Genomic DNA, 26,417 nt, shown 5'->3' with positions numbered 1-26,417 from the left:
TATTACTGTGTTATTTAGCTTTTGGAGGGGCGGGGGGAGGAAGCACACATAGTACAGTAGGCTCAGAAGGCTTTATTTAACACTTAAAGAAGGAAATTGCCTTAGATTTTAAAATCATTAATGCAGTTTACAAATATGTTACTGAATATTGCCAATGTTGTTGTGAGCAGTGTCCAACATAAAATGTTTTATACATGTTCCTCCCTAACAGGCTGGAAAGCTGAAGGATGGTGCTCGTTCTGTGACCAGAACGATTCAAAATAACTTTTTTGATAGCTCCAAGCAGGAGGCCATTGATGTTTTGTTATTGGGAAATACCCTAAATAGTGATTTAGCAGATAAAGCACGGGCTCTCTTAACCACCAGCAGTTTACGCGGTATGTGTCTTTCAGGATTTTAATCTGTCTGATAACTATTTGGTGTAAGAAGGCTGTATGGAGTCTGTTTTCAAAGCAATATTGGAAAGTATAAATGCTATTTTATGTTCTGTTGTCGTGTTAAAAGATGAAAGTTACTTCTGCTTTACTAATATTACCAAACTAACATGCTGCAGTAATTTCTTTACTGTTTATATTTTGTTGATGTCTGGTGGTGTAATAGTTAAATCTTTGTGGAGCATATTTGTCAGAACTTTACTGTAGATGCATGTTAGATATTTTCTGTTCAGTTCTTCAAATCCATTTATAGCAAGTGTTAATCATGACAATTATGTGCTGAATTTGGGGAAAGAGAAATCCTGATTTATTAAAATATTAGGTTTTTTTATTGTTTGCTAAACGTCTTCCTTAGTATGATCTTTCATGGCAGTGAAGAAATTCTCACCGTGGTGTTAAACTAGATAGAAAGCATTTATTCTTTTCTCAAGCTTCAGAATGCAGGTATTTATCTTCATTTTGGTTTCTAAGGTACTGAGGAACAAAAGGGGTTTTAGTAATGGAAGACAATTTAAGATAACAGGAGCTATCAGAAAATTCCTGATGAATGATTTTCCATCACAAAATGTTTTTTTGTGAGAAGTCGTCTTTCCCAGGAACACACCACAAAAGTTTGTCAGGCTGTGGGTGAAATTCTACATCAAAATCAGAGAGATTTCAATAAGAAACACTGCTTAGGGAGAGTAGTCATGTGGGACTTGGTCTGGTTATAGGAAGGTGGTTCACCTAATCAGAACAGGGAGTTTGAACCACAGCATCCTGCATCCCCAAACAGAGGTGTAGCCTACATGGTCCCCAGGAGTACAGTCATGTCCCATCTTTCTGTAGTTCTGATAGGCAGGGAAATAGTAAGTAGGGCTTACTACTCTAAACTAAGTGTTTAGAGTATTCTCCTGGGATATAAAAAATAGAGGAGCTAATTCTTGGGCAAAGAAGGAACTTCAATTTGAGTCTTCTTTCCAAGATCCTAAGTAAGAGTGTCCTAAATGGTGGGTTATTGCCGTTTTTAGGGATTAATAACATTCTTAATTTCTCCTTTTCTTCCCTTCCCCTCCCAATCCTCCTGGACACTTCTCAGCCTAGAATGAGAAAAACGTGTCAAAGCTTCAGTGCAAATCTGTGGCACAAGAAAAAAAATTCTTGCCCAATTGTAGTCTTCATCTTGTGGGTATTTGTGTATTTCCTGAAAGACTGTTTTCCTCTCATTTATTTACCACAAGGTTTCATGTTATTGTAACTTTTCCTGTATCTGAAACCTGCTAAATTGGGCTCACCTCAAAATTAGTTGAAAGTTGTTTTAGTTTCTTCTCACTTTCTCTGTGAATGCAAGCTGTCCTTTCAATATTTGCAGCTGCTGTCAGCTGAGGAACATTAATCCCTCTTCACTGAACATAATGTCTTTGCATTGTCTGCTAGGTGGTGAATTAACTAGAGAGATACTTCATCATACGTAAATCAATTATACGTAAATCAGTCATCAGAAGTAAATCAATTATTAATAAATCAATTATTAATAAAGCAAGAAAAGAGAATTTGTTAATGTGGAACTTTTTAGATTTTGCAGCATAAAAGATGTGCTTTAACTGATGCAAAAGGTTATGTGTAATAAATTGTATATTACAGCATGTTCTCTCACATATTGCTGAAAAATTTTAAAAAACAATTACTTATTTGACTAATCTTTTTCTTGTTTCCTTCTTACTGCATCCGTAGTTTCAGAGCAATCATTACAATCAGGTATAGTATAGTAAATTAAGCTGTAAATATCTGAGCAGCTATTGTTCTTCTCTGGCTTTTTTCTTGTGCCTGTTTGCATAATATTTGGTTGTGGGCTCACATTTTCCTAGTAGTGTTTGGATCTGGCATTCCTGTTCCCCAAAATTCCTTAATGCAAGAAAAGCTCTTTAATACAAGAAAAGTGAAAATACAAAGGGTGAAAAATGTTGCAGTTGTGCTTGGGTGTGAGTTATGAAAAGAGGCAACCAATTATTTGGGTTTTATTTTTGGAAATGCTTTATTCCTGTAGAGGAATTTGCTTTTTTATCTGGTTTGGGAGCTTCTGTATTTTTGTTTTGTCTAAATGTTTTGTTTAGGATAAGGGGTAAAATTCTTCAGTACAATTTGTAACTTCATCTTATTTATCATCTTTACCTACCTGCTTGTGTTCTTGCATGAGATGCACTGATTTTGTAGTATCTCCCAGCAAAGGTTAACATTGTACGAGAATGATCTGAAATTACATGTTGACACTTGTGTTTTGTGGAGCAAAATTACAGTCAAAACCACTGAGATATGGTTATCTCTGCACGTGACACAAAATGAAAGTATTAGAGCATCTATTTAGGTAAAACTCTCGGTAAAGAGAAGGCCTGAAGAGGGAACTTTATAGTTAACTCCTAATCTTCTGCTTTGAGACATTGCAGTAATATCTTGACCAATGTCTGTGGTGTTAGGCTTAAAATATGAGAGATTGGCTTCGGAGGATTCAGCATGACCATGAAGAAGTGATATGTAATAATAAGAATGTGTAGGGATGAGCCAGATAGAGAAAAGTGACATGAAAGATCTCTTCAATTTAAGAAGCTTCTGAAAACTCTTAGTTATTATCATTGTAAACTAGCAACATAAAAAACATAATGCCTTTGAACTTTGTTTTCCAAATTTTCTAATTCTTGGCGGAAATTCTCCTTTTTGTTGTAACTTAAGCTGTTTACATGAAGCTGCTCCATTTGGGGAGATGTGATATATACATATTTCATATTTTTAAGGGAGAGCTGTGAGTACTTGTCAGCTGTGCAATGCTTCATCATCTCCTTGTTCCCAGAAATTATTATTTAAAATAAAATATTCCTAATGCTCGTATGTTCAGATTTTACTATGTGTTGAGAAAATTTAAACAGCTGTTTCTGAGCTATTGCCTTAATAGGGTTCATTGTGCTACCTCTTGGAAGTAGGTTCAGTGAAACCAGATCAGATGCTTAGTTTCTGGGGGAGAGGAAAAAAGTACGTTCTTAATACGTGGGAAGACGAAGGGAGAGGAGGAGGGAAAGAAACAAGGAAGCTCTTAATAATTGTTCAGACAAATCTCCCATTTTAAGAAAATAGCGAAGTTGTGCACAGTATCCCCTGAAGCTGTGTGCTCGGGTAGTAGCCACTAGCCCCAAGTACTGAAGATTGACAAGGGAGGATCCTTGGAAGAAAGCATGTGGATATGTTATTGGCTAGATTGGTGTTCAAATGCATCTGAAGTGTTTAAAGATTTTTTTTTTTTCCAATTATTTTTTCCCCTTGGAAAACCACTTCAACCATAATCTGTATTTTTGAGCTTTAAATGTTTGTTCCCTTTACATTTGTCTCAGCTTTGCTTTTTTTTGTTAGTGTTTTACTGTATCTACTTCACTCTTATTGAGTACTTAAATAATGAAGTCTGAGTCACAGGTAATACACACCTGAAATTAACTGATACCCTGGCATTTTGTCAGTGTTAAAAACTGTTTATTGGAATAAACAGTCACATTGTCATTTATGGTGTTACCGTCTAGACTATATCAGCCTAGCTTATAACTCATCAAGAGTCATACATGTCAACTATTTTTTAACTTCCTGATGTAACATTTCGCTGTGGGTTTCATCTGGATACAAATTGCATATATTGAAATATATCTAGAGTAATTTGGATGTATTAGTAAAATAGTTCAATCAAGTTCAGTTGCACAGAATATCCCACCAACAATTTTAAATTAATATTCCCTTTGTAGAATTGATTTCAAATGTCTGCCTGCCTACTATGAATAGCAGTTAAAGTATTTTTGCTGCAAAATAATAGAAAATGTAATTGATTGGATTTTTAATGTAGAGTGAGACACAATTTTGTTGAAAAGATAAATAGCTAGAAATGTGTAGGAAAGAATGTATGCGGGAGGCTCAGGAGCTCTGAAAAAACAATTGGCTCGCTCAGTATTTTGGAAAACATGAAAATTTCATCTTTTTTTTTTTTTATTATTCTAATATAGAAAAAGAGTCATTCTACAATTTAGAAAGCTTGCTAGTTTAAAGGTATGAATTTAATGTTTGTAATAAGCATGTTGTCAGTTCACTTCTAAAGTTAGATTCTATCCTATCCCCTATTTTTCACATTAGGGGTTCATGACAATGTCAGGAGTTAAATAGGCAGTAATTCAATTTTGCAGCTTTCAAGAAAAGCTACCAGCAAATATGAATTATTTGGAGTAACTATTTAAAATTAAGCTGAAAATTGCTAAATTTGCAAAAGAAAAAGAAGGAACTGAAGTGGAGAGAATAAAAGTCCAAACTCTGCTTTTAAACTCACTCAGAGTACTACTAAGGCTAATCTGTGCAGATCTTCAAAGCTGTCCTGTGATGCTATTTTGGGTTTCTCGGGTTCAGCTAATCCTTCGGATGATTTGGGTACGCGTATGTATCGTGGCTACGACATCTCTTGGATCCGTTTGTCTTCAGTGGTCAGGTGCTTGCGTAGCTTCTGTCCTTGACCCTCAGAGGCTTTTCTGGCATTTGGTGGGCTTTTTGACTTGACCGTTACCTGGTGTGTAGCTACATTCAGAAATAGACACAGTATTTGGCTCTCACCTGAAGGTGTAAAGCATTCTGTTGGCTCCTTGCTGTTTTCTTGACTTCATTTACCTGGATTATGATAAGGAAAGCATGATGCCAAGCATGATCTGCTTGTAGTACCCCAAGGAGACACTGGTCAGTTCATTGTCTTTTATATGTGATTAGGCCGTATATGGATATATGATTTGTTCAGCAGTGAAAGAGTTCACAAACAACAAATACAATATATTATTTTCTTCTGTTGTTTCTAGTTTGTTTCAAAACCATGAGGGCTAGAGAATCCCTAATTTTTGTTTTAATTGGGTAGCCAAGATTCTGTAGCAAATTTAAAGGTGGTAAACTTAAAAAGAATAACTAAAAAGACGGCAACAACAGCTCACTAATCATCCTACTTTGGGGATTTGAATGAAAATATTGTGGCCGGTAGCTGACCATTTTGCAAGACAGCACCCAATGAAGGAAAGAATTCCATCTAATATTGTTTATACAATTCTTGCAGAGTCTCATAACCATGAGAGTATTCAAAATAGGTAAATTAATATCACTTAGGTAAAGTACAATGCAAACAATATGTTTACACCGATGCAATTTTTATTCCACTGAGATTAAAGAAAAAAAGGAGTGTAATTTTAAAAAATATTCAAATCTGTTCGTTTGCATTAGGAAATATATCTCTATGAGTATATTATGCAGCTGATTTATGAAGGGACTTTTAAAATCTCTGTAACTATAGTGTCTGACCATTGAATAATCTTGGTTGGTTGGTTGTTTCTCACAATGCCCTTTACAGATGGGTCATTACTCTCCCCCATCTGGCAGATAGAAACAAGACACAGAGAAAGGCTGGTGTGACAGAGAAATGAGTTTAATTGTTTTGAATCCTAGCCTACTTTCCTCACTAAAGCAGAATGTTAGGAATTCAACTGACCTAAAAAATAATTCAGATTTGTGGCTTAAATAGACATACTCTAATATGATAATGTGACTTATCTATTTTAGTAAATGTATATCAGTCACTTTTACACTTCTAGAAATTAACATATCTCTAAGTTGTTTTTGTAATGGAGATTGAATTTCATAAATGTAATCTGTGAAAATGAGGTAGATATCTGTGTTGGCACGTATGAAAAATAATGGTTTCTGTAGAGAATCACAGATAGGATGAAAGAATGACAGATATTTATAAAACATAGAAATTACGTTTCTTTTACATATTATTTTTAGATATATTACTTTGAACAAATTACTACTGTCTTTCATTCAGTCCATATCCAACCCAGACAAGTAATATGTCTGCAAATGTACTTTCCCTTGTGAAAAGCTGCATTCATCTTGCTTTCACAGTTTAACTTTTTATATGTCTGTGCATGGATTTGTTGCCATTTTTTTAAGGGAAAAATCTCATTGCCAAGTTTTCTGAAGAAACATTCTATATAAAAATAATATCTTTTCAAATGTTTTTGCAGCATCTGTAAAAGTGCTAAAGAGTATGTGTGAAAACTTTTATAAGTATGCAAAACCGAAAAAAATTAGAGTCTGCGTTGGGACGTGGAATGTCAACGGGGGGAAGCAGTTTCGAAGTATTGCCTTTAGAAATCAGACTCTCACTGATTGGCTTCTAGATGCACCAAAGTTAGCTGGTATTCATGAATTCCAAGGTAGGATTTGGTTTCTGTTAATTTTTTCTTGAAAACTCTGATTTTCATAATTAAATCAAAAACATTAAAATAGGTATATGAGGTCTTGGTTCTTAAGTTGATTATAAACAACAAATAGCTTTTCTAATATTTAAATGCAGATCGCAAAAGCAAGCCTGTAGACATATTTGCCATTGGATTTGAAGAAATGGTGGAGTTAAATGCAGGAAACATTGTGAATGCCAGGTAGGTGATACAATCTATACAGTACTAGTTTAGTTGATAATCACATTTTTTGAGTGAAATGTTATTTACATTTTTTTTCTCCTGTTGGGAGGAAAAAATGGTTGGGATTAGTCTGGATTAATTTTTGACCGTATTCCAGTTCTCTCTGCCAGTTTCTGTGCCAGGATTGCAGACTTCATCTCAGCTTTCCCTAGCAAAGCTGTGATCACTTAGATAATGTATAATGTAATCTCAAGGATCCAGTCACTACTTGACCGTATTTTGGATTGCACCTTCAGCAGCCCCTCAACTTTTAGCTTCATTTAACACTTTGAAGGAATATACTTACAATGCTTGTAGTGTTCTGCAGTCTCTATGCCTTCTTACTGCTGGGAACGGCGAGTCCTGTGAAATTCCTTCCAAAAGCATGTATTGTTGGTATGCCTTTTTATAGTGTCTTGCATCAGATTTTGATCTGTATAAAGCAAGGCTTCCTTTCATACTGTCAGTTTTTGCTGTCATTCCATGTATTATATGTATATATTATTGTGGAGTTTGGATTTTTCACCCCTAGCGGAGTGGGTTATGAAAATATATTTTTACCTGTGGTGGGTGATACCAGTGATGAAGTCTTTATGTGTAGTCCTAGGATCATATTCGCTTTGTCCATTGTTTTGTCTGCTGTTTTGCATGTTTTCTGGTGTTTAGCAAGCTTTAACTCATTGGAAAAAGCATCTAAAGCCTATAACACTGTTAGCCTTTGTACAGGCTTTTGTCTTGAGGACAAAGTGGCAGTTTGTCATTCCCTAATTTCACTCTGTCTAGTTAACACTGTTTCCAGGTCTGATATTTTTCATTTACACGCAATGCTAGCTCTGAAAACCATAGTCTATTAGGTCTTCAAGGAAGTTTCTTCTTGATCTAAGATCACGGATATCTCTGTTTTCCAATATTGACTGAGCTCTAGGGTAGGAAGTAACTTCCTAGAAAAATTCTTAGGTTTTGCTCCTCTAGTCTAGCCTCAGAAATACAGGAAAGATAGCCCTGGCTCCTAACATTGTCCGTGGTGTTGAGAAAAGTGAGGCAGCGTTTTATGAGGCTGAATTTGAAATGATGATGTCAGGACAGTCTGTAGCCTGTGTCTCTGCTAGGAGGCATTTGACCACCATTCACAACTTGGCTTTGGCTTACTACCCCAAGGTTATTGGTTATTGTATGAAGTTTATTCAACTAGATCAACACTTTAGATACCTGCTTAATTTGATTTATTTTAAAACTGGCATTTTTAATCTCGCTAGCACAACCAATCAGAAGCTCTGGGCTGCTGAACTGCAGAAGACTATCTCAAGAGATTACAAGTATGTGCTGCTGGCTTCTGAGCAGTTGGTGGGCGTCTGTCTTTTTGTGTTCATCAGGCCCCAGCATGCTCCTTTTATCAGGTCAGTGAATGCACAGCTGTGCCCAAGTTGGGTCACCTTCAGTTTGCTTTGTATTGCAAGCTAACGTACAAGCGTACTAAGAAGCATATGGGGCTCTAAAAGAGCTGTTCCATCTTCTGGGGAACTAATTGCTTAAATTCTTTTATCTTAGTTTTTAAATGCCTTATCAGTTGCCAAGAAAGCTTGAAAAGCTTGTTAGCTGGTCAATAGCTGTTGGCATTTTTCTGAAATAGCTCAGTGGCCTTACTACTGAAAGAACAACGTGGAAATGTTCTCCTGCCAACATAATGTCATATTCAGACATACTTAAAGCTGTTAACTTCTGTGCCATTGTATTTGAAGGTTTAATAGTTGTTTAACTCTTTCAGGGATGTTGCTGTTGATACTGTAAAGACTGGCATGGGAGGAGCCACTGGTAATAAAGGTGCAGTAGCAATTCGGATGTTGTTTCATACATCCAGTCTTTGCTTTGTCTGCAGTCATTTTGCTGCAGGGCAATCACAAGTTAAAGAGAGAAATGAAGACTTCGTAGAAATAGCTCGCAAGCTCGGTTTCCCAATGGTAAGCAACAACGTTCAAATTCCATAACAAATGAGAAGTTAAACCCTTTGAGCTCCAGCAGTGTCATCCAAAAGCTCTATTTATTTTTTTCATCTCCCCAGATTCCTGTGGAAATCAAATTTCCTTGGGTTAGAGGTTTTTATTAAAACAGATGATTTCCAGTGAAATGACTAATAGAGATGGTGAAGCATGAATTCACTTGCATTAGGCATCAAGGATTTAGCATAGGAAAGAGACCTTTTAGATTCCTGACATGCAGTAGAACTTCTGTAGGCACTGGAGTTAATGAACTATGAGAAAAAAATCCATGGGAAATAGCACTATTTTCAGTACATAAGAATGATTTTTGCTAACTCATTTTAACGTCAATTGTTTACTCATTTTTGTCAAGTTGGATTGTACAGTTCTGTACCATATTTTCATAAAGAATTATCAAACACCCAGGAAATACTTGATAATTTTATCAGTGTGACAAATGCTCCCTTGAGACTTAAAGCTGTCTTAAATTTTGTAGTCAAACTGTCCTTTGTTAGTTTCTATGGCACTGTGCAGGAGTCTAACATCTTATTTTACAGGGTTTTTTCATTTCTAAGTTTGTCCCCATGGTCATGTTTCAGTTTTTCTTGAAAGTACTGTATTCTTATGGTCCCCAGAAACAGCTTCCTAAATGCTGCTGTTTTAATCTGCCAGTGTATCTGCTTTGATTTACGTAAGGGCAATGGAAAAATCAAAACAAAGAAAGAAGTAAAAGTTCTCACTTTAAACCCTAGGCTTTGTTTAAACTAACAGAGCCCTTCTGTTTCTCCCTAGCCATGAAAATTGTACGTAACTGGAAAGTCTTCAATTAAATCTGAATAATAAAACCCTTGATTTGCAGTTTGTTAGGATATTGTGCCACAAGATCCCAGGGTAGTGTTTTGTTCTCTTTTGTAACCTCTTTGTGACACAGGTAGCAGTCATCATCTTAGAGCAGACTGCTAAAACAGAAGTAGAAGGATGAAGAATTTTAGGATCCAATTCAGATGATTCATGTTTCTTTAGAAATGCATACTACATAAGAAATGTTACTTCTTCTTTCATATTCTATATGCGTGAATACCATAGTTGGCTATGTTGTTCTAACCATATGAACACTAAATACAAACATGTATTTCAGTTGTCCTCATCAGCTAGAAATGATGCATATTTTACAGTTAAAAACTGAACTTCTGCACCTGGAAATAGTAAATTTGTCACTTGGTTGTTTTTAACTTCATTGTGTGCTTCTGTTTTACAGGGAAGGATGCTCTTTTCCCATGACTATATTTTTTGGTGTGGTGACTTTAATTATCGAATAGATATTCCAAATGAGGAGGTTAAGGACCTAATACGACAACAGAACTGGGATCCCCTTATAGCAGGAGACCAACTTATCAATCAGAAAAATTCTGGACAGGTATCTTAAAAATGTTACCACACTTAGGAATATTTTATTTTTCTTTTTGACTTTAGCAATTTTCTGTGGTGCTTCTGTAAATCTATATCCTCAGCATGTTTTACTTATCACTTTTGTCCAGGTAGTGGTATGGAAGTGTGGACATAGCAACATTTAGTAACTTATTCATAGTAACTGAAGAGGCAGTGATACAAATGCAGTGACTAGCTGTAGGAGTGAGGTTTTTCTTTCTCTCCTGGAAAAAAAAGGAAACTCTGTCATCTTTTTAGAACTTTGTGTTGGAGTTTACTAATTATAATGTTTTTCTTTTTATCAGGTGCAACTATTTAAAACAATATTTATAGAAGTTCTTTTGGTAATATTACTGTTTACTTTAAATTACTGCAGTAATAGGTCTAGTGCTGTTACTGTCAATTCTGTTGGAAAAAGGAATAGTCCAAACAGTAGTCTTTTTACTTACAAAGAAAAGAGCATGGAATAGTAAAGTCTGAAGAAAGCTTCAGATTTTAGATTTTTAGGGTTTCTTTGGAGGCAGCACGTAGCAATTAAAGGAATATTTGTGATGAATCACATTTTGTGTGAAAGTGTGTATTCTTTCTTTTCAGCTTTATGTGGGAATGCTGTAGATGGTAAAATGAGAGACAATCCTCTGTTGTTAGTTTTGTCTGCTTGCCAGCACTTCGATCATAAGCAGTGTATTTTCTGCATTAGAGTTCTCTTGCATTTGTGCTGGTGTCTTGTGTGCCAGAAGGGGAAACGCTGGAGGGAAAACTTGATAATTTTTAATTTTTTTTTTTTTAGCCCAGTTCCTAGAGAAAAAGAGACGTACGTTCAACTGGGCAGACAGCACGATTGTCTGCTAATTCGACCAAAACAAGAGAAGTGTAGAGATCTTAGGGACACTTACAGCAGTTATAAAGCTGGAAAGATCTATGGAAGCTACCGGAATATGAAAAAGACTCAAAATAGTCTCCTGGCTGGGAAGAAGAAGGGGTAGTATTGCACTGTTGGGGTAATATTCCGTTATTTGAAGTGGCTGGCTGGGCAGCAGGGGATATCAGCTGGCTAGTGAGGGTAGCTCCACGGTTGTTGCATGTGGCTGTTAACCGGTGTATCCGCTGTTCAGGAAAGGCATTTACATAACAACATTCTTCATAAAAATAGGTTAAGAAATAATTGCTGAAGGCAAAGAAAATAATAAATTGTCTCAGAAGTTGCGGATCTTCTGACATTCTGACATTGATCTTCTGACATTGATTTTTAAATTGACTGGATTTCAATTTATATTTCCAACACGAAAAGCAGGCTAAACTGTCATTTGATGCAGACTTGTTTATAAGATCTAAGTTAGATTTATATTTTACAGATCTCTGATGTGAAGTAAAACTGCCCATACAAGATTAAACTCAAGACTGGAGCTGGTTAAGTTAACTAAAGGGTTTTAGCTTATGTCTAGTTTAAACACTTAAGAGTGAGCAAATCTCCTGGCCTAGGGTCTTGTGTCAGCTGGCTGTATCTGTTTATGTTGCAAAGTACCTCATGGGTTTTTTGATTCCTTTCAATTGACTCTCTATCTCTAAATACCATACTTACTCTTGGCGGATAATTTCACATAATATCTCTTTTTATTCTGTTTTCCTATTCATTTGAGAAGAAATGTGATATTATCTCTCTAATCTTTCAGTTTATATTGAATGTATTAAGGACTCTTTAATTTTCTTTTTTTTTTCCTTAACTCCTATTTATTGGTGGGGCATCTTGTATCAATTTGTGGGAATGCTTTGCATGTTCAGATAGGTACATAAAATATAAACCTTAATTCCCAACTTTTACTGACATATGAGCAACTAACCAACTAATTAAAGTGCTGTGGACAGTATCTGTATTCTGGATGACCTCAAGTTCTGAATGACATTGGAGGAACAGTAGGTTGCTCATGAGCCTGGGTTTGAAGATACAAATGTTGACATACTTCTGTTTAATGATGATCTGTCTGGGTCACTATTTAGTCTTAGTGGCAAACGTAGAATGTTTTCAGCAGATAAAATTTGGAGAAGGATTCATATTATAAAATGACTTCTTTTTTTTTTTTTTGAGATGTGTATGGAGCTTTTCACTGTTAGAAAAGCGAATTCTGATTAGTTTCAAGCTGTTTCCCATCTGTTTCTGTCTTCTGGCATGACACATAACTGCTTTGTTTCTTACAGATTTTTAGGGGATTTTTGGAAGGGAAAATAAATTTTGCTCCTACATACAAATATGATCTGTTTTCTGATGACTATGACACCAGTGAAAAATGTCGCACACCGGCATGGACAGATCGTATTCTTTGGAGAAGAAGAAAATGGCCTTTTGACCGATCAGGTTTGAGTGCTTCCTTAAATTGTTTAAAATATTCTTTTAACTGGCTTATAGAATCCATTTAGTGACATTCAGAGTGCCAGTGGTTCTGAACTTCTATCCCTGACTATGTATGAGACAGAAAGCTTATAATAGCATCTGCAATAAATACAGTGACGCTGAACAGGAGGATCAAGAATCAGATACCAGTTACTGATATTTCAGTAGTTCAAAAGGAACTTCTGTGTTTTTTCTGTAAAACACTTGGTTTTGGTTTACTTTCCTTTTTCTCTTTTTACAAATAGCTTATTTTTTAAAGCATATTCTTGCAATCACTGTGTTTTTCCCCTTTTGTTTTCATTAATACTGAATGTAGCTGAAGACCTGGATCTTCTGAATGCTAGTTTTCACGGTGACAGTAATGTTCCTTATACATGGAATCCTGGTACTTTGTTGCACTACGGAAGAGCAGAGCTGAAAACATCTGATCATAGGTTTCAGTTTTATTTTATACATTACTTCCTAATCATTGAAGATTTAATATTCATGTTATATATTTTGTTGCTCAGATACTCTGCTTACAGGTTTTTCTTGTGTATTCTTTTCCAAGGCCTGTGGTTGCACTGATTGACATTGACATATTTGAAATTGAAGCAGAAGAGAGACAAAAAGTTTATAAGGAGGTGATCGCAGTGCAAGGACCACCTGATGGTACTGTAATGGTCTCCATCAGAAGTTCTTCAGCAGAAGAAAACTATTTTGATGATAACTTGATTGATGACCTTCTTCAAAAATTTGCAAGCTATGGTGAAGTTATACTTATAAGGTTAAAAAGACTTTTTACTTTTAATCTCTATTCCTCTTCATTGTTCCCACCTAGTTCCTGAATAAAGTTACTTTCTTAGCGGGCATTTCAGTTATGATCTGCTTAATTTTTAACATTTAGATTTCAACTTTAATGTCTTTACAGTTGAAAATTAGTTTTACATACCTGTATATGTCTCAGTTTTCAGACGTAATTTTTCCAGACACTCTATTTTTGACATAGAGTATCATACTGACTTTGTCAAAAATCAGTCAGAGTTAAAATTTGTTATTTATGTGATTTTATACAAATTTTGTATTCTAAAATTAGGTTAGTAGTTTTAAATGAACTGAATATAAGAGGATCCCTGTGAATGTTACATTTTCACTAAGCTGTTAATTGAACTATAAGTGTTCTGGTATTTTGTTTGGGGTTTTTGGGGGGGTGGTTTTGTTTTGTTTTTTCAGAAGACTAGGAGCATAGTCCCAAGTCCACAGTGTGATGTAATGTGGAACACCTAATACAAATATCTAACCTGTAGCCACACAACTACTTCAATGTGTAATTGTAGTCACATAATTTTTAAGAGGACAGTGCTTTTGCTGTGTGATATGTACCTGATTCTCTTTTGCTTTTTTTTTTGTTGCAAGGATACATTCAATTAAAGCTTATTAGCCAATTATATATATTTTAATGAACTTGAAAAAATAATTCTTCTCCGTCAAGCGAAACATTGAAAAACCTTTAAGATAAGAGGCTTCAAAAGTTAGTAGGGAGGATAAAGTATTTTAATTACTGTTTCCAATGGACTTTGCAGGTTCGTGGAAGACAAGATGTGGGTAACATTTTTGGAAGGAAGCTCTGCTTTGAATGTTATGAATTTGAATGGTACTGAGGTAATGTAAAAATTACTGAACTTTCATATATCAAGAGAAAATCCAACTTTTTAAAGAATACTTGCGTGGGTTGGGTTTTTTGTTTGTTTATTTTTAATTCTTAGAAGTTTTTCATGTTCCATACTAGACTGTTGCATTAATTTTTTTTTTTTTTTTTTACTTTTAATACACTTAGCATTATGTTGAGTTTCAAAAGCCAGCTGAGAGAAGTACCAAACTTAATTTATTTTTAGGAGGAGGACTGTTAGAGAAATGAAGATCCCATATTGAGGGGCATATTCATCAAATGAGGGATTTTTAATTGTTTTTTTTTTAATGATTTAAGAAGCAGAGTTTTTACCTTGAGTTTTTAGTATGAACCAGTTTATCATATTTATAGCCTGCAATTATTTAAAATTCAGCACTGCTGTACTGCAATCACTTAAAAATGTCAAAATTTCAGCTCTCATTGACTTCTGTAGGGCCAGTATTTAATCTTTGTAAAAATTTTAATTTTCATGTTCAAATTTTTACTGATCTATGTTCCTGTTAAGACTTAGATGCTGTAATGTGATGTTTGCAGGTGATCCTTGCATCTGCTGAGAGTTTCACTGACAGTCCATGCAGGATAGGGGCTCAGTGTCAGGTGTCAGTTTGCAGAATGAAGGCTTGCTGTTTTATCAGGCTCTAAAAATGACTTTATTAATGTAATTTATAAGCAAGTCTCTTTTTCTTTACAAAGAGTAGTGTTTCTCTCGGGGAAAAAGAAACCAGAAGCTTTCCTATTAACTGAAAAGGAAAATCTTACGAGATAAGTTGTTCGTTTTTCTTTAGAAAAATATTAAATAGTTGTTATTAGCAGTTTAAACTACATAAATGTACTTAATTACCAAAATGAAGTGAAAAGCATAATTATTTTTGTGATGTGTCACTGTCATTATTTACTCCCAGAAATTCTGATAATCTTATTTGTAATATTTTCAGTAATTTTTCTTTTTTTTGCTTTTTAAATCTAGAATGCTGAATTTTAATGTTCCTACTCATAATAATTTCTGCTTTGTGCATACCTTTTTGGCAATTCAGCTACTAGGAAGGATTATAAACATAAGCTTGAAAAATCCAGATTGGATCAGAAGTTTGGAAGATGAAATGAATCTAGAGAAAATTAATATTGGGCTGCCTTCATCAACAAGCTCTACTTTGCTTTGTGAAGATGCTGAGGTTACTGCAGACTATGATATGGAAGGTTTGTTGAAATAAAGTATGCCTTGTTTTTAAATGCTTACAGTCCTAAATAATGTGGTTAATTTAATGCATGTATCAATACTTTAATTTAACAAGTGTATGCCCATCTAAAACAGGTAAATTAGAAATCCCATTATTTCCAACAGTATCTTGGCAACTTGTTGAGCAGTGTCAGTTTGCACTGTATCTCTAGGTTTTACTAATTTGCTGACATTCTCTTTATTCTTCGCACTTTATCCTGTGACCTACCCTCTCAGGGTCACTTCATTCAGGCTACTTTTACTGTTCATGGAGGCACCCTATAAGCAGGATATATACAACTTGAGAGTGCAAAGCAATTCTTTTTTTACCAATACACATAATAGATTAATAGGACTAATGAGCTCCTATGCTAAGCATTGATATGCTTACCGCCCCCAAGAAGACATCTGGTGAGCCTTTGACAGGCAGGTCAATATGAGTCGGGCAAGGAAACCTTCAACCTCTGTTGCTCCTGGGAACAGGCTGATCTTCGGCATTGATGCGTTGCAGTCTTCTGGTCCTCTGTTTTTTGTTGGTTTTGGTTTTTCCCTGAAGGGTTTTTATATCTTTTCATGTCATACTTTTCTAGTAGAATCCTCAAGTTGCTAAATATCACTGTTGCAGCAATTGTACCTCTGCATTTTTGCTTTTCTTTACTTGCATGTTTCTAACCTATGTCACAGCTTATTTTTTAATCTATTAATTAATTTTTGTGAAAGGTCTGCTTCACTCTCTTCTCTACATTAAAATATATTCTTCTTATATCCTTGGCAAGTAAAACATCTGTTTTTCAAACAGCAGTAAAAAAAAAACCTGCACCTTACCTGCTGACACTTCCTGTGTGTATTGCATTTCCATATGTATTTTACAAGGTCGGGTTTTTTTTTCATTTCTTGAACAGATGTACTTTCTAGATGTAATCATTGTGTCTATATTGATTTATTCTAAGTTTGAGTAGCTCATTTGCTTTGAATTTCTATCCAAGCTCCTTAGTGGCAAACATTACGTTGCAAAAGTTTCAAGAAAAGAGGTGGCAGCTATGTATGCTGGAAGGAGTAGACTAAGTTTTTTTTGTACAGGTATTTAATAAAGGAAGATATGCTTTCGTAAGGGTACAGATATGGGAAACCTCTATGAAAAGCTGAAATTTGCGTTAGTCTTGGTGTCGTAAGATACTTCATCTGTTTTCCAATGCAGGTAGTAAACAGGACTTTAACAGTTCAGACGCCTGTATGATTGGTTGATTTTATTAATAGTCTTACGTGCAATGGTATGACTTCCTTAAAATGTGACATCTCAAACCCCACAAGACTATTAAATCAAGAGCTAATACCTAATTAGCAGCCTGGTTACTCTGTTACTGCTGAGCAGTGCAGAGTTGAAGCTGGAACTTCTGTAGAACATTGTGTGTTGTTCATGTACCTGAAGAGAGAGAAGCCTAGAAGTTATGGAAGAAAGGATTACTATGGTCTTATTGGAGTGTGATGGGATAATTGTCTATTTTAGGCATTTTGAGTATCAACATAAAAATATTCTAAACTGACGGTTTACTTGTCAAAGGCATGTCCATGTTGAACCTTGTTGTTTTAAATATCATTCCACCTTTTCAAACAGAATGTATTACAAATAACAGCTACCTTGAAGTCCCCTGCCCAGCCTTCTGAAGAATGATAAGTGAAGCTTGCCATTTATTGCAAACCAGGGAAATAATTTTTGCAAAGGTCGTCTTTGTAAAGCTAATTGTTTCTTAGATTAAGCAACATTACAGTTGGCACACTATTATAATTACCTGTAATATATATCTATAATATATATTATGCATTTGGAGTATCTTCAACTGGTTCGAATACATATGCATTCTTCATGTGTAATTTTATGATGCAAGAATCATACTTGGGTTGTTAAGCTAATTCCTTGGAACTTGAGAGCTTTTTGCAGAAAATCCCATGCCCTGAATCAGTTTGTAATTTCCCCACTTTTTAAAATAAGTAACTATTTCTCCCTTTATTTTACATACTTTTTCTTTTTTGGGGTGGGGTTTGTTATTTAGGAGACATTGATGACTATAGTGCTGAAGTAGAAGAAATCCTTCCTCAGCATCTACAGCCAACTTCAAGCTCTGGTCTTGGAACCTCCCCAAGCTCTTCACCGCGTTCCAGTCCCTGTCAGTCCCCTACGCTGTCAGATGGACCTACGCTCCCAGTGAGACCGAGCCGAGCGCCAACAAAAACTCCTGGACCACCTGTTTCCTCACACAGTGTGTATTACATTGCTCGACTGCCTCTATTACTACTATACAATCTGGCAGCTGTATGGCCCGGTGGTAGAACACTAGTTTGTAGATTATTTTTAACAGAGCTTTTAGATTAATATGAAAGGCTATTCTTGTCATTATCTAGCATTTTACACATAAGTGGCCTTGGGCAAATCACCTCATTCTTTGTGTCTCGTTTTCCTAATGGGCAATGGAAGAGCTTTGTTTCCTGAGTCTTATTTAGTACACTGTCCACTGATCTATGCTGCTGCAAACTACCTAACTTGCTCTAGTTCTTTAGCATTTCATCATGAAAGAGACATCTCAAAAAGTTATGTGATTAATAGGCTTTCTAAGTTGATTAGTTTGAAACCTCTGTTCAAAAATTCTGTTGCAAGTGTCAGTATAATCCTAGTTCACTTTAGTCATACTCTTGAAATACAGCCCACTTCAATTAATGCTCCTATCAGCTGTAATATGTAAATTGTAATCAGTAGATTTGTAAATTGGGTGTACAATATGAAAGCTTCCGTTTAAACACAACTTTATTCTACTGACGAAGCGGACATTTAGAATTACAGTGTTTGGGATGGCTTCTAGAACGGTTTATTTCAATGTAATTTGGAGTAACTTTACAAAGACTGCTAAAATCCCTTAGAATTCCCCTTGTAACACTTTTTTGCAGAGCACCTAGTTCACAGATAAGGGTCGAAATCAAAATTTGGAACTCTGCAATTTGTAAGAACGTTCAGGATTCCATGAAAAGCATATACTGATAAAAGCATATGAGACAAAAATCTTAATTTAGGAAATCTGCTTCTTTTCACCATTGGTTTATTCCTCTTGTTTTCCCTCTCTCAAAAACTTCTGTATCGTTGTTCTCAGGGCTGGGGACTGACTGTCCTCTCTGTGAAAATAACTTGCTATTAGAAAAGCTTTACTGTGATTAAAATGTATAAGTGATTAGTTTTTGCATTGTTTTCTGTCATGTTCTTCAGCTGAATTTCAGCTCGGTACCCAGCAGAAAGAGTCTTCTCAGAGCTTGGAGCCTAAGCGTCCTCCACCACCTCGCCCCGTTGCTCCTCCTGCACGCCCCGCTCCACCGCAGAGGCCGCCTCCACCATCAGGTAATGCGGTGACATATATCAGGTGGTCAGGAATATTTTGTTTCAAGTCTGTGAGATGAACTTTGAAGTTCACACCCAAAGTACATATTGTATGGTTGGTTTTGCGGCTTAATGGAACATACCATTTTTTCACTAAAATGTTTAATTGGCACATTTAATAGCAATAACAGCATGGGAAGTAACAGCATTTTTCAGTACCATTTAAATATTATTGTCTTTGCTTAGTGCATAAGTTTTTTACAATTTTTATAAACTTATTTTTACAGTTTAAAAATGTGGGCTTCCTACAGCAGTGTTTACTCAACACTTTCATTTTTATAGCATCTTCATTTTTAAAATGAAAGATAAATAATCTTGTGCATTCATTGATTTATATTCCTTTAATTTTGGCATCAGTATGTGTACATTTTATCATGTTCAAGTTTTTAATGTAGAGTTCATCTGGATCATCTGAAAATGTAAACAATTGAGCACTAAGAGAAACTGGATGTTCAGAAGCATATGGGCAACATAGTTAATAACAAACTGACCCTTGTCATTTTTAACTTTCTCATTCTTTTTCTTCTCTCTTACTGTACTGATATTTTTCATTATTGCTGCATTCATTTCTTAAATACTGTAAGGCGGTAGGAGTCCTGCACCTGCTAGAAAAGAATTTGGAGGTAATGATTTTAATTGTTTTCAAATATGACTACGTAGCAAAAGTACTATGGTGGTCTGTTGTGACAATACTTGTGGTGATGTCCAAAGGTATAAAAATGGGTAATTCTTGAACATCTATGTGATTTCTTTCTCAGGGTTTGTATCCCCCTCTGAATTACGTTTGATTTTTCAGTGAAAAAATATTTCTCCAGAAGTTGGTACATTATAGTCAGAGAGATTAAAGTTGTTCCAGGTTTTTATTACTTTGTCCTGGTCAAAATATACCCAGCTAACTTTTCTGTGAAAGGAGAAGCTTGTCTTTAGTTGTGAAAAGGCTAGCTTTTTTCACAGTCCATGACAAGGAGCATTGTAAAATGGATTGTGATTGTAGCTACTTGCAGTGATTATCCATTAGTTAATTGTTCAAGTTGAAACTACTGCTAATCTGGCCCAGTTTCCCCCAGACGATCACCAGTTAACAGAGCACTCTAAATCACTGAGCTATATTTGTCTCTAAGCTGAACACTGACATGTGGGTAGTTTATTTTTTGTTTCCGAGTCTGAAATGTGCTCCTAAGCCCTTCCCAGAGACGTGAAACATCCTCCATAGTTCTTGGAACTAGTATGTACTTCAGAAACACAAACTTAGCAAAGGAATTTATTCAGTTACTTTGAAGGCACTTGAGAGCTACAGGTCTTTACAAAGTAACAAAATCCTGAAATAATTCTCCCCTAATTCCTTCCCTTTTGATAACGCTGAGGGCCTTATCAACCCTTCAGGCTAGTTTTCTTCCATCTTGATCTGGTTTTGCATGTAATAACAACTCACGCGTTCTCAGAAGTGCTTCTTCCTGAAACTAATCTTTGTCCTTCTTTGTCACACGCTTCATAGTTGAGCTGTCCAGCTTGGACTTAAATCAGCTCATCGATACATGGGATAGAGTGCGAATAGTTAGTGTCTCTGAAATATTTCCTTCATGGCTTTTCAGACACTGCCACTCGGTAGGAAAGAGGGTTTTTTGAGAAAATAGTTCAAAAGTTTTCAGCAATATCAGAAAATAAGTAAACTATTTTACATAATATATAAATATCAGCTAACGTATTCTGATTTCAGGCAGAGATGTGCATCGCTCTTATGTACAGTTGAGGGGAGGAGGTTATTATGCCAAAGGCATTTCGAATTAGTTAAAATGCTTAAGTTTTAGAAAATAGCCAGTTTATACGTAACGCACAACATATGTGAGATTTAATTCATTGTACTACTTCAGTCCTATATAGTTTTCTGTGCACTGACACAATCCTGTTTGCCTAGTTTGTCTCAATTGTGCAAAGACCTTCTTTTTTTACCCTCTCCCCCACCATAGCTTTCCATAAAGACTTGTAACTTGCATAAAACTTGCTTTTTATGCAATCATTTAAAAGAGATTGTAGTGTTTTTTTTTCATATATTATTCTGACCGAAAGCTCATCCAACCTTTTCTATCCTCTTCATTTTCCACTCCTGGCGTACATTTATAAGGCATAATGCTTTGCTTTTCAGCGGTACCTGAGCTCAGCTCTGAGCAAGCTAGCACAGGACTAGAAACAGTATAAATGTCATAGTGTGTTACTATGCTTGGGGAAATGGCATCTGTTTCTCTTACCTAAAATGAAGGCTCCTAAAGCACTGTGAAAATATCCCTTTATCAAACTGGTTTTAGCCTTATGTAGCACATGCAAAGTGACATTGATAATATCTTTAAAACGTTGTGCATTTTAAATGTTACTTTTTTTTTTTGCTCGTGTGTTTTAACCTTTTTTTGAGTGCATCATTCCTCAATGCCCATAACATTTCTTCTAATGGCTCAGTATGCTTTGAAGATGGGAGCAGGATTTGGGCATCTAAGGTGTTGTGTGGTGTTTTTTTTTTTTTTAGAGTTTGGTCATATTTTACATCAGAAGTAACTCAGAATTCAAGGAAACAAGGCTATGTACTCATTGCAGGGGTTTGCAAAGTGTAGACTTTTCACCTGCTAATACGAAAGATTTCCACTGAGGATTTTATAAGCTCTCAGTTAAAAATTAAAAATTAAAATGTTGCACTCTGTTTACCCAGGATTTTTTTTAATACATTTAATACATTCGTATTCGTACAGAACATTAAAAATTACAAAGGCTGCCAATTGTCAATTACTTGAAGTTCAAAAATAACATTTGTTTTGTTTTTTGTTCTTTAATAATATTAGTCAGACTTTTACTGATTAATGTAGGAAAGGCTTATCGTTGTCTTTTATCATTGGTTTAAACTTTTATCATTGGTTTAAACTGTTAAAATGAGGTTAAGATTGGGTTAAGATTGAGAGAATGCACAGTATTTTCAGTATATGCAATAATTTGGGTAAAATGCATTACATTTTCACTGTGATAATCCTCCAAATAAATAAAATCAACCTAGAAAATACAATAATAAAGTTGACATTAAAAGAAATGCAAGTATGTTAAGCTATGAAAATACATGCACCCAAGCAGCAAGTACTTACTAGTGTACACTGATATTTATAGTCACACATTAAACTTAGCCTTGCAAGAACCATTCAACATCTTTATTTTTCCCCTGTAGCTTTTCTTTTTTTCAGAGCAGAGTTCAGGTTGTTCGAGTGCATTAGGATACGGCAGTCATTTTGAAAAAGCTTTTTTTGCTGGTTTGTTGTTTTTTTGGTTTTTTTTTTTTTTTAATATGGGGAAGAGCACCTTTTCTTGCTGAAGATGGAATGTTCAGTAATGGAGGAAACAAGAAGCCTTAATGCTAAAACAGTAAATGCATTGTTCAAATGTAGGCAAATGGCCTAGATTTCTCATATATATATACACATACACACATATGTGACATATATGTACATTTTACTTTATGAGAAGTTGGGGTTGCTTTATTTTCCATTAGGGTAATGTATAAATGTAATCTTTGCAAAATGTTCAGTTCTGTCTAAAAGATGTCGGGGCATAAGTTACAGTTTGTTTCTGTATAAATCTAAGCCCTTTCCTTAAAATACTATTCAAAACAAGTATGCGGTATCTTTACTTGCAAAATACCGTTTCAAACTGCAATGGAGATTTCAAGCTATATACAGACTACAGTAACAGTTTAAAATGATACCCCAAAATGTGTTTCAGGTTCAGATGTAGGTTTTTCATTGTCCTTAAGATTACAATCTTCCTGCAATGCCAATTGTGATTGCATTGTCACAGCACCATAATTTTGCTTTATCACTGTTGAAGGGTATTATTACTAAGTGAAATATGGGATATTTGACTTTTATGCCCTTTCTCTCCCCTATGATGAATATTTTTAAATTTGCAAAACCTTTTAAAATCCTCAGGCACAGAAGTCTTCCTCTGTATGGTGCACTAACATAGGAACATGTCTGTGTGCCACGTTCAAAGAGGTTCTCTGCCTGCCTTCTCCTGAAAGGAGTTGACTTTATTAATCATCTTGCATAAAACAAGATTTGCTTAACAAGAGCATCCTGAAAATACCTATTCAAAGTATGAGCTGAGTTGAGCTGTGGGAGGGGAAAGTGCAGATGACCCGTGAAATGAACAGGCTAGTTCCCTGCTCTTGGAGAGGTTTTATTGTGTCCATTTCCATTAATATTCTGAGATGCACTGTTAGCTTTATGTCTCTGTAACCACAGAGGGTTCAGAGGAGTGTCCTGTACTCTGTTGGGCTCCTCTCCACCTCCCTTTATTTTCCTCCAGTTAGCAGGTAGGCTTCTCACAGCCTATGGGTTACCACTTCCTTTTCTCCCCCAGGGTTCCTCTGGGTTGCATGGGAGAAGGGCAGAGCTAGTACCTGAAAGGAATGAAATGTTCTCAGGCAGTGCTCTCCTCCTGTGCCCCCTCCTCACAAACGCTCTCTGTTCATCCCTCCTCAGTGCTGCTTCTCTTGCAGAGAAGTTCACTGTCAGAAACTTTTGCGATGGAAATCTAATGTTAATTGGCAGAGCCTGGAACTCACCCAGAATATATAACATATGCTAGTATTTAACATCTTTGAACCAGATGTTCCGCAAAACCAGAGATCTGACATCTCTGGAGATAATCACATACCAGCCTCATCTGCAACCTTCACTCTTCCTACTCTGAGTGACACCTCCACCCATATCTGACAAAATTCACAGCACTCTTTCCAGATCATAGAGAGCTCTTGAGCAGATACCACACATTGGCACATGATGAGAAAGCATGAGGCTGTGTCATCGCTAAGGCAAAAGTTGCTTTTAAGGTAGGCTTCTTGAACACTGGCTCCCTTTCCTTCCTCTGTACTTGAGCCACTCCAGAGTTGCCAGATATTACTGATACTTTTTCCTATGCGCATGCCTTAAGGATTTCTCCTTGCATACCGTCTAGTGTAATCTATGTCCTGCCATGTTTTTACCATACAATTTTATGGACCCAGTATATGCTTGATCATATTGCAGAAATAAAATAATTCAGCATGGTTATGCATGATTGAAAATCTTCTTTCTCTTGATCTGAACTATAACATCTACACAGTTGATACAGCTTTCCCAAGTACAGAGTGCTGCTTGGAGATAACTTAATGATACAGTTCTGTAGGATACAATACATTATATAAAGTGAGAAACTTATTTCTTCCATAAAATCGCTTATTCAAATGTAGTCTTGGCAGAAACATACTACGTAGCATTCTCCTAAATTACAGGAAGCAGACTTAATGTTGCAGGGTATAACTGATATACCTGTTTATTTTCAAGTGTTTGAGTATAGGTATGTGCTCTGCTTTAGAAGAGTTTCAAGACTGACATTTAGTATCATTCTGAATTTCCAAAAGTTTGTGGAGAGTGAATACTGAAGAAATTAAATTCTCTTTCAACTGTAATGTAAAATTGAAATAATAGCATGTTTCTAAACATGATCGTACTTGCTGATCTCTAATTCGTATCAGTCTGGTTTCCCCATGCTGCTACAAACAGTTATCTCCTACAAGTAACTACAATCTAGCTAGGCCATTTTTAAATTATGTAAAGCTGTCTTGTGGCAGTGTTCTTTCTGGTTTTACTTTCTCAATCTACTGCTTTTCTTATGCAATGTACAGCTTCTGTTCTTTCTCTGAAAAGGTCTTGGAGCTCCTCCCAGTCCTGGGGTAGCTAGGAGAGAAGTAGAAGGTAACATAATAATTTTTGTATTCTAGAAATGGATTTCTTATTTAATACCTGAGTAATATTATTGCCCTTGTAATACTAAAGGTGGTTTCAGGAAGGTATTTATTGTGTAGGATCTTTCTTCTTTTATTTAACATACTTTTCAGACAGCCAAGTTGCTTCCTGTTTTTCAGTGATGGTGTGAATTGTTATAGAAGGCAGTCTTCATTTATTTATTAGACTGCACTAATCAAGAAGCATGCTTTCAAGGCTGACTCTTAGAGGAACCTGTAGCTGACTGATTGCTAGAGTAAATACTACACCTGTAACTAAATCAGGAATCTAGGAAGCCTAATTTTGCATAAAGAACTACTTATGTTCATATATTTGGGGGAGATAAACTTCCATTTAAATAATTTAGCCTATAATTTAATATTTTGTCTCTTTCTAAAGAGCACAGTGTAGGTATTTTGATTCTGATACCTAAATGTATGTGGCATGCATTTATGAGAAGCATTTCTCTTGCATTATTCTAGTTGAAGTGTGTGCGTGTAGTGCTGAATGGGTCCTGTTTTAGCCATGCCAGCAGAGTCATGTTTTTGGATTTCTTCCTATCCAGGAATGTGTCCCTTTGTAGCAAATATAGGTATGGCAATAAAAGTCCTAATATAATCACAGTCAAGATGTCCTTCTGCATACTACAATTAATTTTGGCTATATTGCTCGTTCATTTTTCTAAATTGGCAAAATCACTATATGCATAGAATAGTTCAGGTTGGAAGGGACCTCTGGTGGTTATCTAGTCCAACCTCTGGCTCCAAGTAGGGTAAACTGGCACCAGATTGCTCAGGGTATGAGTTGCATTATTGAGAACTGTACCCAGAAACCCGTTCTAACGGATCTAAGAAAGCAGGGTTGTCTGACAACTGGAAGCCAATTTGATAAACTAAGTGTCTTATGTACCACAGAGTATTCCTTCCAGTTACTGTAACTGACATGGTGATTTTACCTTCCTGGGAAATAGGCAACAGAAACACAAGCCAGAATCCTAAACCTCTTTGCCTGTTAGAAATTGTGCACTTGTCTGAGGTAAAGGTAATATTTTCATATCTTGCACTTCACAACTTGAATGTTGCATACAAGATTGTCATTAGCATCAGCATGTAAATCTGGAGGTTGGTGCTGTAATATATTTATCCCATAAACAAAAAGAGTAGGTTCAGGAACTTTGGTGTAGATGCTGTAGATTGCTGAACCATGTATAATTACACTCTTCTGATCGCATGATTTTTTGAATCAGCATGTTACATAAGTTCTTTTTGTTTTGAAGACTGCTGTTAGAATATTTGCAGAAAACAACTTCTAGCACGATCGAGAACACAGGGTACCTGTACAAGTGGGCGTCTTTAGCCTGCAACAAATAGGAGGTGCTTTGACTTAATTTGTAATTAGAAGGGTCAAATTATTTCACATGTGCCATGGGATAAGAGTGTGCTAGAGTAACAGCTTAGCTGATGGATAGACTTTAATATGTAACAACTTAAAAAAAACCACTAATGTCTTTTTGTTCCCATTTCCATTAGTGATAACGTACCATTGCCGTATAATACCCATTTGTAGCTTACCTAACAAAGATAATCTAT

The 26,417-nt window shown here is 35.7% G+C and overlaps 1 protein-coding gene across 10 annotated transcripts in view; it reads left to right on the top strand.

Annotated features, from left to right (window-relative positions):
• SYNJ1 (synaptojanin 1) overlaps positions 1–26,417 on the top strand; it is a 66,438-nt gene that overhangs the window by 27,540 nt on the left and 12,481 nt on the right. For 2 of the 10 annotated variants that reach the window (XM_075171250.1, XM_075171231.1), the window contains exons 12-27: positions 212–377; positions 2,148–2,171; positions 6,494–6,685; positions 6,826–6,910; positions 8,188–8,328; positions 8,697–8,889; positions 10,166–10,324; positions 12,532–12,688; positions 13,041–13,158; positions 13,275–13,490; positions 14,287–14,365; positions 15,428–15,590; positions 17,661–17,867; positions 18,863–18,991; positions 19,615–19,653; positions 24,751–24,798. In XM_075171250.1, the coding sequence (XP_075027351.1) occupies positions 212–377; positions 2,148–2,171; positions 6,494–6,685; positions 6,826–6,910; positions 8,188–8,328; positions 8,697–8,889; positions 10,166–10,324; positions 12,532–12,688; positions 13,041–13,158; positions 13,275–13,490; positions 14,287–14,365; positions 15,428–15,590; positions 17,661–17,867; positions 18,863–18,991; positions 19,615–19,653; positions 24,751–24,798 (2,116 nt within the window). The remainder of the gene's footprint in view (positions 1–211; positions 378–2,147; positions 2,172–6,493; positions 6,686–6,825; positions 6,911–8,187; positions 8,329–8,696; positions 8,890–10,165; positions 10,325–12,531; positions 12,689–13,040; positions 13,159–13,274; positions 13,491–14,286; positions 14,366–15,427; positions 15,591–17,660; positions 17,868–18,862; positions 18,992–19,614; positions 19,654–24,750; positions 24,799–26,417) is intronic. The other 8 variants (XM_075171268.1, XM_075171258.1, XM_075171297.1 and 5 more) reach the window with 6 other exon arrangements.

This window comes from Calonectris borealis, chromosome 1 (genome assembly GCF_964195595.1).
Source record: "Calonectris borealis chromosome 1, bCalBor7.hap1.2, whole genome shotgun sequence".
In the NCBI taxonomy this organism is placed as follows: Eukaryota; Metazoa; Chordata; class Aves; order Procellariiformes; family Procellariidae; genus Calonectris; species Calonectris borealis.
The sequence above is the reverse complement of the archived record's forward strand: the minus strand, read 5'-3'. Positions and strand labels throughout refer to the sequence as shown.